Source organism: Chenopodium album, chromosome 10, assembly GCF_948465745.1.
Source record: "Chenopodium album chromosome 10, dcCheAlbu1.1, whole genome shotgun sequence".
NCBI classification, from domain to species: Eukaryota; Viridiplantae; Streptophyta; class Magnoliopsida; order Caryophyllales; family Amaranthaceae; genus Chenopodium; species Chenopodium album.
Window position 1 is genome coordinate 390,043 of NC_137843.1, and position 17,269 is coordinate 407,311.

General features: G+C 35.4%; 2 protein-coding genes across 3 annotated transcripts; both read left to right on the top strand.

Annotated features, from left to right (window-relative positions):
* Positions 1–310: 310 nt before the first annotated feature.
* On the top strand, positions 311–11,696 carry LOC145561801 (D-2-hydroxyglutarate dehydrogenase, mitochondrial-like). Of its 2 annotated transcripts, none has more exons than XM_081621910.1 (16): positions 311–489; positions 1,453–1,802; positions 2,190–2,291; positions 3,206–3,253; positions 3,596–3,666; positions 4,034–4,152; positions 5,565–5,660; positions 5,798–5,907; positions 6,876–6,956; positions 7,918–8,018; positions 8,461–8,569; positions 9,069–9,174; positions 9,947–10,032; positions 10,109–10,234; positions 10,649–10,745; positions 10,821–11,696. In XM_081621910.1, the coding sequence occupies exons 1-15, from the start codon at positions 381–383 to the stop codon at positions 10,742–10,744; spliced, it is 1,710 nt and encodes a 569-aa protein (XP_081478036.1). In that variant the 5' UTR covers positions 311–380; the 3' UTR covers position 10,745; positions 10,821–11,696. The 2 variants fall into 2 exon arrangements, with proteins under 2 accessions (XP_081478036.1, XP_081478035.1); XM_081621909.1 differs by having other exon boundaries at positions 10,830–11,696.
* A 2,975-nt stretch (positions 11,697–14,671) lies between these two features.
* Positions 14,672–17,050, top strand: LOC145561804 (putative ubiquitin-conjugating enzyme E2 16). The gene is made up of 6 exons (XM_081621913.1): positions 14,672–14,832; positions 14,980–15,083; positions 15,238–15,340; positions 15,460–15,523; positions 16,473–16,561; positions 16,758–17,050. The coding sequence occupies exons 1-6, from the start codon at positions 14,803–14,805 to the stop codon at positions 16,851–16,853; spliced, it is 486 nt and encodes a 161-aa protein (XP_081478039.1). The 5' UTR covers positions 14,672–14,802; the 3' UTR covers positions 16,854–17,050.
* Positions 17,051–17,269: the final 219 nt, after the last annotated feature.

The window sequence follows — 17,269 nt, forward strand, 5'->3', positions numbered from 1 at the left end:
GTATCTTAGGGTATGTTCCGATTTATTGAAAATAACTAAAATGAAGTGATTTGAGCTGAACTGAACTGAATAGAGATGAAATGAATTGTTTATGAGGGAAGGAAATTAGGAACTGAAATGAATTGAAATGATTGGAGCTCAACTGAAAGGCCCTTATACTCCGTATTATCATTTCCTACCAAAACACCAATGTAAGAGTATTACTCACATTAGTCACATAGTCAAATACTCAAATGAGTTTTTTTTTTTTTTTTGAAAACAACTCAAATGAGTGATTGCATCAAAATTATTCAAAAAAACAGTCATATGACTCATGCAGGCAGCTCAGCAGGTGCCGTGTTTCATTATCAACGCAACGCTAATAATACAAGTGACAGAAAATGGAGAAACGACGAGCTTACGCGCTGCTATGGCAATGGCGTGCTTCTTCAAGGCCTCTTTCCTCCAATCATCGTTCTTTACTTCCCAACTCCCGATCTTCCGTTTCAGGTTTCTTCTCTCTCCATTGATCCTTGCTTCTTTTCCTACTATTGCTGTTCAAATTGCTCAAAATTGTGAAATTATATTTTGCTAATCAATTTTTGTTGAAATGATTCAAATTTTGAACTGAAATCAAGTAGTATAACAATGATTATTCTTTAATTTATCGCTTACTCAATTAATTTTGTGTGTTTTTTGGAATTATGATGTTTAAATTCAGTAGCAACTATTGGAGAAAAGAGGGGAAAAAAGAGGGCGGGTAAGAAGAGGGTCAAGGGTCTGCGTTTTATGGTTAGGCAGTGGTGTGGACGAGATTCGATTTCATGTCTCGGGTTTTGCCCTCGATACTTTTGATCAATTAAGCAAGTTGACCTTCATTGTCCACAACTCCACTCTAGGTGTTGTGTTTGTCAAACTTTTTATTAATTAATACGAAGGATGAAGTATTGTATAATGTATACCAATATTTGAAACACTTGTATGACTATTAAAAGGTATTGTTAAATGGAGGGTGATCCATAATAGCCAACTTTATTCCACAAATTAAAAAGAGAGGCATTGAGGATTGGAGGGAGTAATTTTTGTAAATGGTACTTGCTTTCATTGCCAATATGACAAGGACAAGGGAAATGCCTAACAGGCCAAAAGATTCCGGGCTTTTACTAATATGACTTAGTGCTGATCTTCTAAATGGTTTGATGCTACACCGGTTTGAATTTTAATGATTGTTGCTCTTTTCTTAATTTCAATTCATGTCCATAAGGCTTTGTTGTTGTTGCTCTTTTTGCACTCAATGGGCAACACATGCTTCTACCTTAGTAGAGGTTTTGTATAATGAAGATGTGGGGTTTTTAGTGGATAAATATCATCATAGACTCATAGTAGAAGAAGTACCTTGGTGGATCATTCATTCCACTTAGCATAAATAACATTTTGTATGCACTTTCATAAGATGACATCAAACTTTTACAGGCTCTATGTTTAACTTTGGTAGAAGTTTCACACCATTAAGCTCATTCACTGAACAACAGAGGCAGAGTTTTCAGCAATTACACAACATATTGATAGATCGCAGAGTGCTTCATCAGGGTACTTTTCTTAGAAGCTCAAATCTTCCGGTAAGATTTTATGGATCTGCACCAGTTGAGAGAAGTGCATCATTCTCAGAAATAAATACCAAGGATATCACCTACTTTAAGAGTATTTTGGGGGAGAACAATGTAATACAAGACCCAGATAGGCTTCAGCCTGCAAACTCAGATTGGATGCATAAGTACCAAGGCTCAAGCAAGCTTATGCTACTACCCAGGACCACTGAAGAGGTAATTGTCCATTTTTTCTTGTCTAATTCTAGTGCCAACTTAAGAAAGCAACTATGTTATGAATCATGGTCTCGGCATGGAAGAATCATTTGCTCATCAAAGTGGTACTTGTAATGTGGATTGTGGATACTTCTGGTTCATTGTCAAAATGGAAATAGGATTCAATCTCCGTGGAACACTAGGTTCTATAGATAAAACTGTTCACCATTTAAGTAAAACTATGATTCTTTGTTTTGTACCCATACAAATGAATTATAACTAAGTTGTTCATAAGAAAATGAAGCTTTAAGACTCATATATATGCCCAAAGCCCCAAAGAGCTTTCCAGGTTATTGTGAGAAATGGATTATGATGATTCTACTCATGCTATTTTGTTTCACTTTCCAGGTTTCTCATATAATGAGATATTGCAACTCTAGACATTTGGCTATCGTCCCTCAAGGGGGTAATACTGGTCTTGTTGGTGGAAGTGTGCCTGTCTTTGATGAGGTAAAATAATATTTTTTAAAGGTACTAGGATGTTAACCCTTTTAATTATGCCAAGGAGGCAAGGAACTATTCTTTTAATAAACGCTGTAAAATATATGAAAATGTTACTTGTGTGTTATCATTATTTTGTTTAATCCATCATTTTGTCAAAGTATTGACTTGTAGGCTGTGTGCTTTATGTCAAACACAACATTTTCACATCCCACTGGCAACGACTGTTAGAAAATTTTGTTGTGTGTGCCAGTCCTGGTAATATGTGCTGCAGATTTGAGCAGTTGATTGTAGCTTGATTGAACCAAATTCTGATTTCATAATGACGCTGTTTAAGCTGTTAATACATGATTTATACAGTTGTCTCTGTGTTTCTGGACTTTGTTAAACTGTCCTTAGCAGAGTTAGTACTTGAGTCCTTGTTTTTGGTCTGTATGGAGCTATAAAGGCAAAACCATATATACTCCCTCCGTCCCATAATTTGGTGCCTATTTCTCAAAAAACACGGTAATTATGGAGAATGGTGGAACTAGAGGAATATTCTATTGAAAATATAAAAACTAGAGAATCTTGTATGGGAATAATAAAAAGTAAAGAATATTGTATGAAAAAGAGAAAAAGTAATGATTTTTTGGGTATATGTGCATTTTGTATGGAAAAGAAAAAAAAAGTAAGTAATGATTATAGGTTATTTTTAGAAACACGCACAACATTTTGGGACACCCAAAAAGGAATACAAGGCACGAAATTATGGGACGGAGGGAGTATATAATATAATGTATCAAGGTCTTGGATACCATTCCTTACAGACCTTACCAATTGAGTTAGTTTATATCTACGTATGCTGGTCCTTTTAAGCTGTAAAGAATAAAAAATCAACTTTAATATGTGGAATGATTGCTTCCCTTCTTTTTCTTTTGTAGGTTATTGTCAACGTGAGTCAAATGAACAAGATCATATCTTTCGATAAGGTATGCCTTCTATCATACTTAGTTAGCCTATCATGTAGTAGTAGTTAACTACTCTAAAAATCATGTAGGAATGCTTGCAAAAGTTGTAGGTAACTGTTTGAACTCTTATAGATTTTATGGAATTAGTGGCAAAAGGGACATATAGTCTTAACAGACCTTATAGCTTTTGTTCTTCATATTTATCATTTTCCCTCTATCAATGGATGATGAGTAACCCTGTGCTATTCATTAACTTTGGTATGCCTTCTAAAATGAATGATTAGATAAGATCATAAGAGTATTTTAGCTCCATTTTTGTAATGCTTCCAACTTCCAATTGTAAAAACTTGTAGTATTTTTTAGGTCAGTGGTATACTGGTTTGCGAAGCAGGATGCATATTGGAAAATCTGGAATATTTTTTGGACAATGAAGGGTAAGCTCTGTTATGTTAATTCGTGTTTCATATGTATGGTATCTTAAGTGCCTAACTGTGCTACTAGGTCATATAAAAATGAGCGCGATATGAAATTTGATAATTTGAGGTTGTGAAAGATCTTTCGGTTTTATTATTCTATTATGTGTTCAAATATTGTATCAACTTGTTCTTTTATGAATACTTATGCTCTTTTATCTTGCATTTCCAAATGTCTATTGTATATTAGTATGTATGATTGTGTGATACTAAAGTGACAGCTTTAGAAAAGTAGTATAATCCTTACTTCAAGGTTTTTTTTTTTTTTGCAGTGCTATTTCAGATGTTGTTGTATGTAATACTTATGCTGAATTTTTTTATTCTTTAGATTTGTGATGCCTCTTGATTTGGGAGCCAAAGGAAGCTGTCAGATAGGTGGAAATGTTTCTACCAATGCTGGTGGCTTACGCTTGGTTCGTTACGGATCTTTGCATGGAAATGTTTTAGGTAGTGTATCTTTGCATTTAGGTTTCCCTTATCCCAAATTCCATGTATTAATTATGTTAACATGTAATACCTTTGCAGATGTTTAAAATTATTTAAATGACAATATCATAAAATTTAAGCTATAAGCAAAAGAAATGTAAAATAGTGGTGTTTCAAGCCTACATATTTATTGTTTGCTTGGATGAGTTGTATCTATATCTGATAAATGGAAAATCAAATAGGATGCTTGTCTTTGAATTTCTTCATTGTAATGAATGATGAACTTCAAATGGAGGTTAGACATAGACTAGTACTCTGATGCAACTTTCAAACAATTTTTTTAGCTGAAATAAAAATGCTTAGATTGACTCTCAGATGAAATAATTATTGGCGTTCTTAGTCTACAAGTGAGAAAGAGTGACTGATTAAGTCTAGAGACAGGTGGGGAGTTATGGGAAGATTGACTCAGGACAAACATTAGGTAGGACTAGGATGGATTGGAACCTTGTGCATGGCTAGACTGATTTTACTTTAAGCTTAATGCATGTGATAGCTTGTATCTTTGTTGCCTTGTGTTGACAGTACTGCTTCATGTTCTTCGCCTATGGATGGCAAGGCTACACATGTGTGCGTGTAGACCACATATATGCGTGGTCCACATTCTGCTGAATCTGGTTTATTGTGAAAAGCATGGACTTTGTGGAGCAATGCCCCTAAGGAGACATCTCTTTTTGCTTTAGTGTGTGGCTTATCCAAGTAACTGCCTGATATCTGCCATTGGCATGTTGGTAGACAACAGCTAAGCATGGATAAGGATGAGAGCATTGGCAACTGTGACAGACCAAGAGACATTATGTGGTTTACCTTGCAAAATGCCCAATTGTAATTGCTGCTAACCACCTTCTATGTATGAAGAGGCACATCATTGGATATAGCTTGGAGACCTATAGTGCTGGGTAGTATTCCAAGGCCAAAAAGGCAAAAAACATGTTGGTTGGCTAAAGGCACATGCCATTTCACACAGGGAAGTAGGTTTGTCATTGGTAATTTATAAATGAAAGACCAAGGTGAATGGCCTTACTCATATCATCATATGTCTCTGTGCATGTACACTGACCCTATTGCTGTTCGTATGTCATTTCTTTTGAGTAAGCTACCGTGATGAACTGAAGTGGCATTATGTGACTAGCCTTCTCGATGTGACTTTATGCAAGATAAACAAGAAAAACATATGTAGAGTACTTTATTTGTGTAGGTTATTTCTTTAGACACACCACTACTCAATTGGGTTTTAAGTTGTTAAAGAAAAATTTATACACTGTTTAATGAGAAGCTTTTTCAATTTTAGGTTGCTTTTTTTTTTTTTTCATTTTGACATCAGAAATGATTTTATCAGCTACTAGTACAGCAGTTACATGAGAATTCTTCTGTAGGCCTTGAAGCTGTTTCAGCCAATGGTACTGTGATGGACATGCTGGGTACCTTACGCAAAGATAACACTGGGTATGACTTGAAGCATTTGTTTATAGGTATGTGACTAAACTTTGATTTTGTTGTTGTTTTTTTTTTTTTTTTTTTTTTTTTTTTTTGCAAGTCTTAAGTAAGTGAATGATAACATGCAATCTTCGCCCCCGATAGTAATGTATATATGCTTCTCTGGTTGCAGGAAGTGAAGGATCACTTGGTATTGTGACTAAAGTTTCCATTCTTACTCCCCCAAAGCTGTCTGCTACTAACCTTGCCTTTTTGGCATGTAAAGACTATCTCAGCTGTCAGGTACCTTGCTAGTATCCAGCATGTAATGCCTATCATATTTATGTATGATCATAAGTTGTGTTCTTATTTTAAGTCTGAGTAGTGAACAGTGAAATTTTCTTACTGTGAACAGTCAGTATCCAGTGGTGCCACCGAATAGATTTATGCTGTAGCTTGGAACCTGGTGGAGAGTTTATTTTCAATAAAGGCTTAGTTTGGACTCCAAGTTGAGTTAATTATCTAATCCTAGATTTAAATGTTTCCTTATTCCTATTGAGAGTGAGAAAATGTATTGTTTTTGGCTACAAAAAAAGAGATCCATAGGTCCACACCACTGGAGAATTTAGAAATAAACTTATATTCAGAGTTAAGAGTTTTGTCTCTCCATCGGAGATTCAAAGGGTTATGGAATGTTTTGTCTCTCCATCACAGATTTAAAGGGTTATGCAACTTTCATCTTTTATCTTCATTTGCTTCACAACATTGAGCAGACCTGTTATGATAGCTTGTGAGAATGTTTCCTTTGAGTCTTGCTTGTTCAGCAAACCAATCCAAGTGTTAACCAACTTGTAGGATTCAGTGTGTGGATTCTCTAACTGGAAATTTCATCTGTTGCCCAGAAAGGTGAATGGAATGAAAACCATATTTGTATTTGTGCACTTATCTGCTTAACTTGATCAACTAATATATTTTGAGTCTTCTACTACATATACTATCTAGTATAAACATAGTGCCTTGAAACTTGCATCCCAAGCCTACTACACTGTAAACTCAAGAGTATGTTTTCTGGCATGTAGTTATTACTCTATCTGGAATCTAAAAATTTGAGTTAAAGATGGTTTGAACCTTGCCTTTAATCATTTAACTTCTGGGTCCAGTCAAGTCTCTGAGGTGGTTATTTATTTTCCCGTGTCTACAGAAAATAAAGTCTGTTACCATGGAGAAACTTTTATTTAAACCAATTAATCTTTCCTATGTAATTCTTACAGAAACTTTTATTTAAAGCCAGAAGGAAACTTGGTGAGGTCTTATCAGCGTTCGAGTTCTTGGATAGTCATGCAATGGACGCGGTAAGCTTTTTCTTGATAGATATGGTTTTAAGCTGCATTGTGTTGCGAATCCACATACACATGCTTGATATCTGAAAAATTGATTTTTGAACATTGCATCTCTGGCTGCACTGCTACCTTATGTTAAAATAAAGCAAGATTTGTTAAGCAGATTTGTGTCTATGGTGTCTAAGTTTTATTCAAATAGCTAAATTTGAAAATTCGGAAATTAAATCATTTAGTTTGTTAACTGATGTGTAGGTGCTAGAAGCCTAGAACGTAACTTGTGATGGTATTTTTGGTCACTTAAACGTTCTATGCCCTAACATTATAACATATCTTGCAATTGCTTCCACAAAATTTTGTTATTTTAAAGTATAACTGGGGATTCTGTGGTTAAACCATCAATGATTGGTTCTATTTGTTTTGGTAATTTGTTTTCTTTTTTAACGCGAGTTTTAGGCATTTCAGAATGTCTAGAACATAATTGTGTGGGGAACGTGTCTTTCTCTCTTGCAAATGACTCTCCTGATAATTTCTTCAATACTTTCTTTGGATGCACAAGCACAACTCTGTCACATATATTGCTACTCCCCTTATTTCAGAGACAAATATACTACTGTAGTTAACTCCTGTCCTTGCATTATAGCGGCTATAGTAAAGTATGAAAAAAGTTCAATTTATTCTATTCTTTCCTTCCCATTCAAACATCCAGTTAGGGTTTTGATGACTAATTTCTACCTTTGTGGCATACTGGATTACTGGCATTCTCTTCATATTATTCTAGCTTGCTATATAACCATATAAAACTTCAGGTTTCTCTAGTCTCTTTATAATTTTATTTTATTTTTTATTTTTTGGAGAATACACTAGTTTGTTTGTCATTTTTATTAATATTCAGTTAGGTATTTGATGACTTATTTCTACCTTGATGACTAATTTCAATGAACATTACAGAATGACCTGGCTGATTCTGTTACAGGTGTTGAATAATCTAGAAGGTGTTAGAAATCCATTGCCTCCTGCAGTGCACAACTTCTATGTTCTGATTGAGACCACAGGGAGTGATGAATCTTATGATAGGTATGTATCTGAAGTTATTAAATCAGTTGTTGGTTTGCTGCTGTCTTGTGTCTAACAAGGCACACAACAGTTGGCATGTTTTAATGTCGGTGTTTCTCTTCCATCAACGATATCTAGATTGGGGGTACTTATAAGATTTATAACACATATATACTTGTATATTTATCTTTGATCAAGTAGCTAAGGGCTGTACCAAGCATAGACTCCCCCCCCCCCCCCCTCTCTCTCTCTCTCTCTCTCTCTCTCTGTGTTGCTAGGTTTTCTGTTTGAGCTGGTCTCCTTTTCTCTAGCCTGACTCCTAACTGAGGCCCATCTTGCTAACTTGAAAGAAAAGTATGTGTAGTTTGCTTACATATTGTTTTATTGGTTGCCAACAGGATATTGTTATAAATAATGTTTAGTAATTCATAGATCTGAAATTTGATGATGGTTATGTATCCAGAGAGAGGCTTGAGACGTTCTTGTTTGGCTTGATGGAAAGTGGTTTAATATTAGATGGTGTGGTTGCACAAGACATTAATCAAGTATCTTCATTTTGGCGTATCCGTGAGGTTTCAACCTTAACCTTTCTTTTGTTTTTCCCATAATATGTAATGATGATTGCCCATTTTATATGTCTTTTTCCACAAATCATGAATTCTAAGAGGGAATCCATTGTGTATTCATATAGCTAAGATTTATCTTCACTAGTGCATTATTTCTAATTCTGGGATTCTTGGTCCCCCTATTACGACAACTATCCATCTTTCTATTTTAGATTCTGATTTCATATGCTGCAGATTGAGTCACAAATTGTGTAAGAACAAGCCATAACCTTGCTAGTTGTATTCAATTCTCTTATTTGTTGCCATGAAATTCATGCCTACTTTCTTATATGTTCTCATAATGTTTTTGTACATAATTCGTTGCACTTTTCACCTAACCTTTTCCATTTCTGCTTATTTCCTTGTATTATGGGTGTCTTGCATTATATATGTCGTTGGATCTTGCCATTCATATTCTTTTATTTCATTGGGCTTGTAGCATCAGATTTTTTTACTATATTTGCAGGGTATACCAGAAGCGTTGATGAAGTTTGGGGCTGTATACAAGTATGATTTGTCTTTACCTTTGGAGAAAATGTATGATCTTGTTGACGAAATGCGAGCACGCCTAGGTAAAGCCCTCTGTTTTCTTTGCATCTTGGTGTATCATGCTTTTCTTTGTTTTCTTTTAGCCTTAGGTTAGGTACTATGATTCATTATTTAGTGTCATTTCTGGAGTAGTGGGCATATTACCAGATGGAGATATGGAATTATGGATAAGAAAGCATTTCTTTCATAGGGAGGCCTTTCTCTATGATGGATGAGCAGCCTATCATGATGCTTAAAGTGAGGAGGAAATGTTTATGACTTACAGCCGTATGGAGCAACCTGAGAGAAGTTTGGTTAGAGTGAGGTTCGTCACCCATATTTGTGTTTGGGGTGTTTTTTTTTTTTTTTTTTTTTTTTTTTTTTTTTTTTTTGGGGGGGGGGGGGGGGGGGGGGGAAGGGAACAGGGTGTTCATACTCTGGAAAGTCTGTAAATTACAATGTTATGGTGACATGTTTTCCAAAATTTGAATTACCCTATGTCTAAGTAGGTTTCAGTGAAACCCATGAAGATGCTCAAGAAAAGGTACAATATCCATGTGAATCATTATTTTTGACTAAACTGGAAGAGTGGAAGATATGGTACAAATTACATTGAGAAAATGGGAAAAAAAAAAAAAAAAAAAAAAACAAAAAGGATTATGTAATTGCTGGACCAATTTAATTATGTCATGTATCTGCACTTCATTGTGGTCATCAAACCAATTTGGAGTTTCTCTTGTTTAACCAAATTGGTAAGATGTGGGAATCTAGCTCTCCCAGATTTCAGTCTTAGCATTAGCTTGGCCCCGTTTGTAGGTAATCCTGTCAAAGTTGTGGGGTACGGCCACCTGGGAGACAGCAACTTGCACCTCAATATAACATCTCCTCAGTATGATGATGATGTAAGTTCTTCTATCTTTTGGGATGGGTTGAACAGCATGCTGAATACTGTTCCTCAAATAAGTGTGAGTGTTGCAGATTTTAGCACAAATTGAGCCCTTTGTCTATGAGTGGACATCTAAGCATCGTGGGAGTATCAGCGCTGAGCATGGGATTGGATTGATGAAAGCAAATAAACTCTACTACAGCAAGTCGCCTGAAGTGGTAATGGTTGACTTTATCATTTGCATTATTTTTTTTCTTTGCAAGCTGCTCCCCCTCCCCAAGGAGAATTGGATAAAAAATGTTCTGTTAAAATGTTTCTCCATTACAAATTTCAGGTCCTTAGCTTGCTTGCATGTCTTCTCTCTTTTCTTTTTTTTTTTTTCACAGTATATTTTCTACTAACAATTTGCATTGAATCATGGCTTGTTTCTGATATCCGTATATCACTCGGATATGCATTTGATTTTGTGGTTGATAAGATACCCATTCTGCAAACTTGAATTTTATGGTAACTGAAACAGGACAGATAAACCTGTTGGATAGTTTTCATGTCAACTGTATGCTCCCATTTCTTGCCTTTCTCATACATCATATTTCCCTATTTTAGTCTGAAATCTGGCAAATTTCACACAGGTACAACTAATGGTTTCTATCAAGAGGTTAATGGACCCGAATGGCATACTTAATCCCTATAAAGTTCTTCCACATTGTCTGATTGCCAACAACTAAGGTAATGCATGGTTTCAACTAATTTAATTTATCACTCATGGCGTCAATTCTTCAAAATGAGACTTTTCTTTTGAAGTTGATGCAGGCTACAAGAACAACTTAGCCAGTTATAATCGAGAGAAGTCCACATCTTACATATTACTGAATATCACAAGCCAGCAGAAGAGGGGATAATTGATACCAATAAGAACCTAAAACAACATTCAAAAGCTATAACACAGAGAAGTCCACTTCTTCAACAAACGTTAGCAAATTCCTGCTTACTGTATATCTTGTATGCAAAATATGTCACTGCTAACTTGAAGACACTACTTCACAGGGCGACAAATCTAAATCAGGCTAAGTTGTTTACTTCACTGGTCACTGCATAAAGTCACTATGTGGCACACTTGACTATTATTTTACATCTTCAGTGAAAAGTTCTCTTACTGAGTATTGTGCTAAGGATCCTGCCATTTATGTGATTCCTGTAAATCTTTTGACCTCTGATGATTATGTTACTGTTATGTTGAGAGATCATAAATTTGTGTCGTTGAAAATGGAGGGTAAGTTTGATCTTTCTGGTTTGACAATGGACTGAAGTTCATGTTATTAGTGTTAGTGATTACTGGTAAAACACTTGCTACTTGCTACTTGCCGAAGAGTTCTCAGTCGTGATTGTGAATTTGCTGCCCTGATTTTCATTTATTCTCCTACAACTAAAAAGCTTCTCTAACCTTTTGTAGACAAATAAGCTCCTCATGTATGAAGTATATATGCTTTAGCCTTCACATCACTTGAACCTAAAGCAAGTTGTGTCTATGGCTGGATTTGGTGCTTGGAATCCCAGGTTGGGATTAGATTGATACCATATTCTTCATGCACTAGTATTCGTCGAGTTATTATGTTCAATGTATCAAATTTATGTATCCTAGAATATTCTATAATCTATATCATGGTATAATATTATGCATTTGGAATTTTGAATATATATGATGGTATGTGTATTTCGCATTTAAGATAGAAGTGGGCATAAAGTGGACATATGCTAGTTGCTGATTTGACAAGGTCCTTTCTCTCATTAGGTTGAAGATAATATTTGAAATTTGTTTCAAGTATAGATGCCGATGTTTTTAGTTTGCTACTCCGTACTTAGTATTTTTGTAAGTATTTCAACAAGTTAACAACTCAATGGGTTTATTTTACATACCATTGAAGTGTTGGCTACTTGGCAAGTTTTTTTTACCTAAAATCTTAAAGGTATGGAGTTCAAATCCTACCAAATGAGGATGTTTGAGGGTAGAGATTCCCTTACTCTCCCCTCTACTCTACAGTGTTTAGCCCGTAAACACAAAACCAAGATACTGTTAGGGTTGAGGTTTAATTAATTTTCTCCTTACCAAAAAAAAAAGGTGTTGATTTATTTAATTTTGTCTATTATGTGGCCCTAATAGGACCGTGAAATGCATAGTTGGTAATTGAAATAATCCCTTGTATCTCTTGGCTACCACTACAATATACGGAGTACATTTGAAAAAATCATATCATGGAGACAAATTCATTCTCGGGGCTTTAGAGGCCTATTAGTAGGCCTTTTATGATTCCAAAAGCAATTTTTCTAACATCAAGAGACACTCAATATCCAAAAGTATACAAATTGAAATTTATAAAGCCTATCATTCGTATGATAAAATAAAGAATAAATATAATTATAAGATAATTTATCGCACAAAATTTAATATAGTTAGCCTATATATAGATAAAAAATATTTACAGTGAATCTAGTATGTAAAAGGAAAAGTTAAACAATCAATAAATGAACTGTTTAAGAAAATCAATCGAATATAACACAAATTATTGTATATTAGGTCACATTTACAATAGTTTAATTAAGAATTAACATAGGGAAATTCTCTTTGGTGAACTCCAAGTTTTTAAAATTCTAAGTGGTAAACAAAGTTTTTTAAAATTATCTTTGGTACTCCTAAACTTTTTATAATTATTAATGGTGCCATTAATTATTATATTTTATAAAAAATTTAACTATAGTTAGTATTTTTTATTTTTTTAACAATAACATTTAACTATAGTTAGGTTTTGAAGTATTTAATAATTATACTAAAATTTTAAAAAAAAAAATTAAACCACCCCTTCCCCCCACCCACTGCCAGCTCCCCCTCCCCTGCACCCACCCACGCTGGCGGCCAACCCCCAGTCGGAACGCCTGGCCTCCCCACCTCCGATCGGCGACGCCCAGCCTCCCTCACCTCTCGCACCTCATCTCTTTCTCCTTTCCCCCACCGTCGCCCACCCCGCACCTCTCTCTTTCCCATTTCCCCCACCACCGCCGGCAGATATTCGACCAAAAAACACCCTGAAATTCGACCCAAAACCCCCAGAAACTCGACCAACAAACCCCCATCAAATTCGACCCGAAATCCCCTCCTCGTAATCTCAAATCCTCAATCTCTCCTCCCATCATATTATAAGGATTTCGGGATGAAGGTCAAAATCATGGGTTTCGTCAATATTTGAAGCTTTAGGGTTTATTTTGCTCGATTTTAGGGTTGATTTTGCTCGATCTTAGGGTTGAAGAAGGCTATGTTGCTGGTAATGTGGGGTCACCGGCGGTTGCTTGTTAGAGGAGAGAGAGAGAGGGGGGGATCACCGGCGGTGGGAGGAGAGTGCTCGTGGGGTGGTGTGTTTGCGAATTGAAGGAGGAGCAGCAGTAGAAGCACTGCTATTTCATTGGTGATGGGGTTTGTGGTTGCTGAATTCGAGGAGGAAAGGGGAGGGGAAGGCCAGAACTGGGGAGGAGAAGGGAGTGGGTGGTCGAATCGAGGTGGGGTTAGGGGAGGGGGGCCGATTCCGACAGGGAGAGGGTGGTGTCGGGGAGATTCGTCGGTTTCCGGCCGCTGGGTTGGGGGAAGGGGATGGGCAGTAGGTTGGGGGAGGGGTTGGTGTTTTTTTTTTTTTTTTTAATTTTAATATAATTAAAATATAAAAAACTAACTATAGTTAAGGAAATAACACTTATCAATGGTAATCAAAAAGTTAAGTTTACCATTGATAATAAAATTTAAGAATGTTTACCACTTAGAAAAGTAAAAAGTTGAAGTTCACCAAAGAGAATTTTCCATTAACATAAAAACTAAATTCTATAAAATACTTACTCCTTTGATTTCCTTTTATTGCGTCTTACTTTCTCGAGGAAGAGTATTAGGAGATGACATTCTTGAAAGTAATTCAAATAATAGAAGCATCATGAAGTTCATATTACATGGAAAACACCTCTTATAGGGTGCGCTAAAAAAAATGTTGAGGCTGCTAAAGGGTTGTTGGGTCCCAACTGATGTGGTTCATGATCCTTTTTCCAAGATGTATGAGATAGACTTGGTTTTGTGCTTAGACTTTAGAGATTCGGAAGGTAATGTATATGAATAATTAACGTGTGATTTTAATTTCCATGGGCAGAGAACCATATGGAAGATAATATGTAAATATTACGCTTTTAATGTTGTTTCGTGTTTCTCTTTTAAAGCTGATTTCAAAGTCGTGATATATGGAATAGACTTTACTTATGTGTATAGAGATAGAAAAATCAATATATACATGACAAATAAACTTGCAGTTTTAGCTTTATAAGCAAAGAATTGACTACCAAGCAAAGCTTGGTGGGGTGGGGAACCCATCTTGTGACTTTGAGGTCACAAATCGAACCCCACCAAACTACAAAAATGCTTGGGAGTAGGGGGATTTCCTTACCTCTTTTAAGGTAGAAAAAAGAAAAATAATTAGAAAATTGTTGACTAAAATACAAGTTGATTAACAAAAATCAACAGGAGTAGAGTATAATACAAATTGTCCTATATCGGGCCATAATTACATACAAGTAGTACAATTAGGGACAAATAAATACTTAGTCCCTTTTTTTCTTTTTTTTTTTTTTTTTGATGCACAATACTTAGTCCTTTCGTTTCATTTTGTATTTTATAATATTTCTCCGACAATTGAAATTCTCTCTTTCTTCCTGCCCCTCCGTTTACTCTTTCTCTCTCAATCAATCGCTGCTAACCAAGATGACCACCTCCTCCGCCACCTCTCGGAAGGTTTTTTTCCTTCCCTCTTCTTCTTCTTCCTTCTTATAATCCGATTTTAAATTACCCCAATTTCAATTTCTGTAAATTTTAATTTATATTGGATTTTTAATCTGGAAAAAAAAACTGATCTTTTTTTTTTTTTTCGATGTTTAAAAGACACTTAGCAAAATAGCAAGCAATAGACTCCAAAAGGAACTCGCTGAGTGGCAGCTCAATCCTCCTACTGGTTTCAAGCACAAAGTCACTGATAATCTTCAAAGGTATTACCTTTTTTCAATTTTGATTTCAATTTTTTTTTCTAGGGTTTTGATCCAATGATCAAAATTTAAATTCTGGGTATTATTCCTTTTATGATTTCGGGGTCTGGGTGTTCATTTATCTTTCTTAAATTTGATTGGATTATGAATAAAAAAGGTGGATAATTGAAGTGAATGGAGCACCAGGAACACTGTATGCAAATGAGATATACCAACTTCAAGTTGATTTTCCTGAGCATTACCCCATGGAAGCTCCTCAGGTCTCTTTCTATTCTTTTCAATTTGTTGATTTTCATATTAACTTTTCTTTTCTTTTAAATTTTTTCAATTATATGTAATTTTTTTTAAAAAATTGTTGTTTTTATTGTTGTTGGTATAGGTGATCTTTTTATCCCCGGCGCCAATTCATCCCCATATATACAGTAATGGCCATATATGCTTAGGTAAACTCTTCATTTTCACTTGTAATGTCAAAATTGTTACGTTTGTAATTCCTGCATACTCTTGTACTTGTTTGTACTACTCATGGCAGTGAATGTCCCATTATATTGTTTTCGGAACGATCTGGCTCCGTCGGGTTTTATCAATGGCTTTATTTTATCTCAACTTTGGCTGTTATTGGTATAAGTTGAGTAGAGTTATCCCTTGACCATGTGTGTGATCACTTGCTGTTTTATGTTGAAACACTCTTTAGTTTATTTGTCTTACTGTGTTATATTTGTCTCTACCAAGTTTATACTTGGTGCTTGTGGTTCTTTCCATACCAAGACTTAGATTTGATATTTTATGCTGCAAATTTAATAGGTAATCACCTGGATTAGTCTTAACTGTTAAACCTTTTTTATTTCCTATGAGTTCATAATTCTGTTATGTTCTGTGTTAAGATGGTCTTTAATTAATTATGTGTCATTCAACTCGATTAGGTTATGTGTCTCATTGGGTGGGTTGATCCATTTATCTTATAGTTCTTTTCACTTGAATGGCTTCATAGTATCATTTTGCAGTAATTGCGCTTATGGCTTTAGGTATAATCTGCTTGATTACATTTTTGCATAGAACAGACGTCCTATGGCTTCTCCCATGGCATGCCCCTTTATCTGTTACCTGGTGAAATTTTCAGTAATGAGGAATTTCTTATATATGTTGCTCTGAGAATACAATTTTTTTATCCCACTGATTTGCTGATGTTATCAGATCTGTGACTGGGGGCTAATTATTTTTCAAAATGACATGCTGCATACTAGCTCCTTCTGTTTAACACTTGATTAAATTTTCTTAAAATCCGTTTCTAAACACTTGGATTTCCTTAAAATCCGTTTATTAACACTTGGATTTACTTCCCTGATGGCACTTTATTAAGATTTTATAATTATGGCTTGGTTATTGTTGCAGATATTCTGTATGACTCATGGTCCCCGGCTATGACAGTGAGTTCTATCTGCATTAGCATTCTCTCAATGCTATCAAGTTCTACAGTGAAGGTGTGTCATCTGTTTCTCTTTGTACTTGTGTAATATTTGTATCATTGAAGAGAGGAAGGCTACTCCTAATGCTGTCTCTGCGATGATCATCCGATTTGAATCCTATTTGTTATGTTAAATTCCTTTTCTGGTCTAAATCTGAACTCAGCAACTTACAATTAGAGAAATCTTCTAACTTTAAATTTTAACCTTGCAGGAAAGGCCTGAGGATAATGATCGCTATGTGAAGAACTGTAGAAATGGAAGATCTCCGAAGGAGACTAGGTGGTGGTTTCACGATGACAAAGTATGAAGATGTAAACAAATCTCTGTCATACTTGTTCATGACATCAGATTAGTCTTCTAACTCTTTTAAGATTATAATGAAAGAAAGCTTTCTTGGCAACCAGATTAATAGTTGTCCTTCTGTTTCATAGTAAATCAGGAAGGCTTTGTTTTTTGTATAGGATTAGACCTTGGTACTATTTCATAATGTGTGATGTTGATTGAGCTGGGTCTTCAATGGGTGGTTTGAGGTTGCTCAAATACTCGAATTGTTTGCTCATACAAATAATCCCTTCCTCATCAACACCCCCCCCCCCCCCCCCTCCAAAAAAAAAAAAGGATATGAAAAGAGGAGAATTGTAATCTTCTCATATATGTACTCAAGGGAGTGCAATATGTTTCGCGTACCATCTTTATGTTCAGTGTTGTTTATTTGGCTTCACA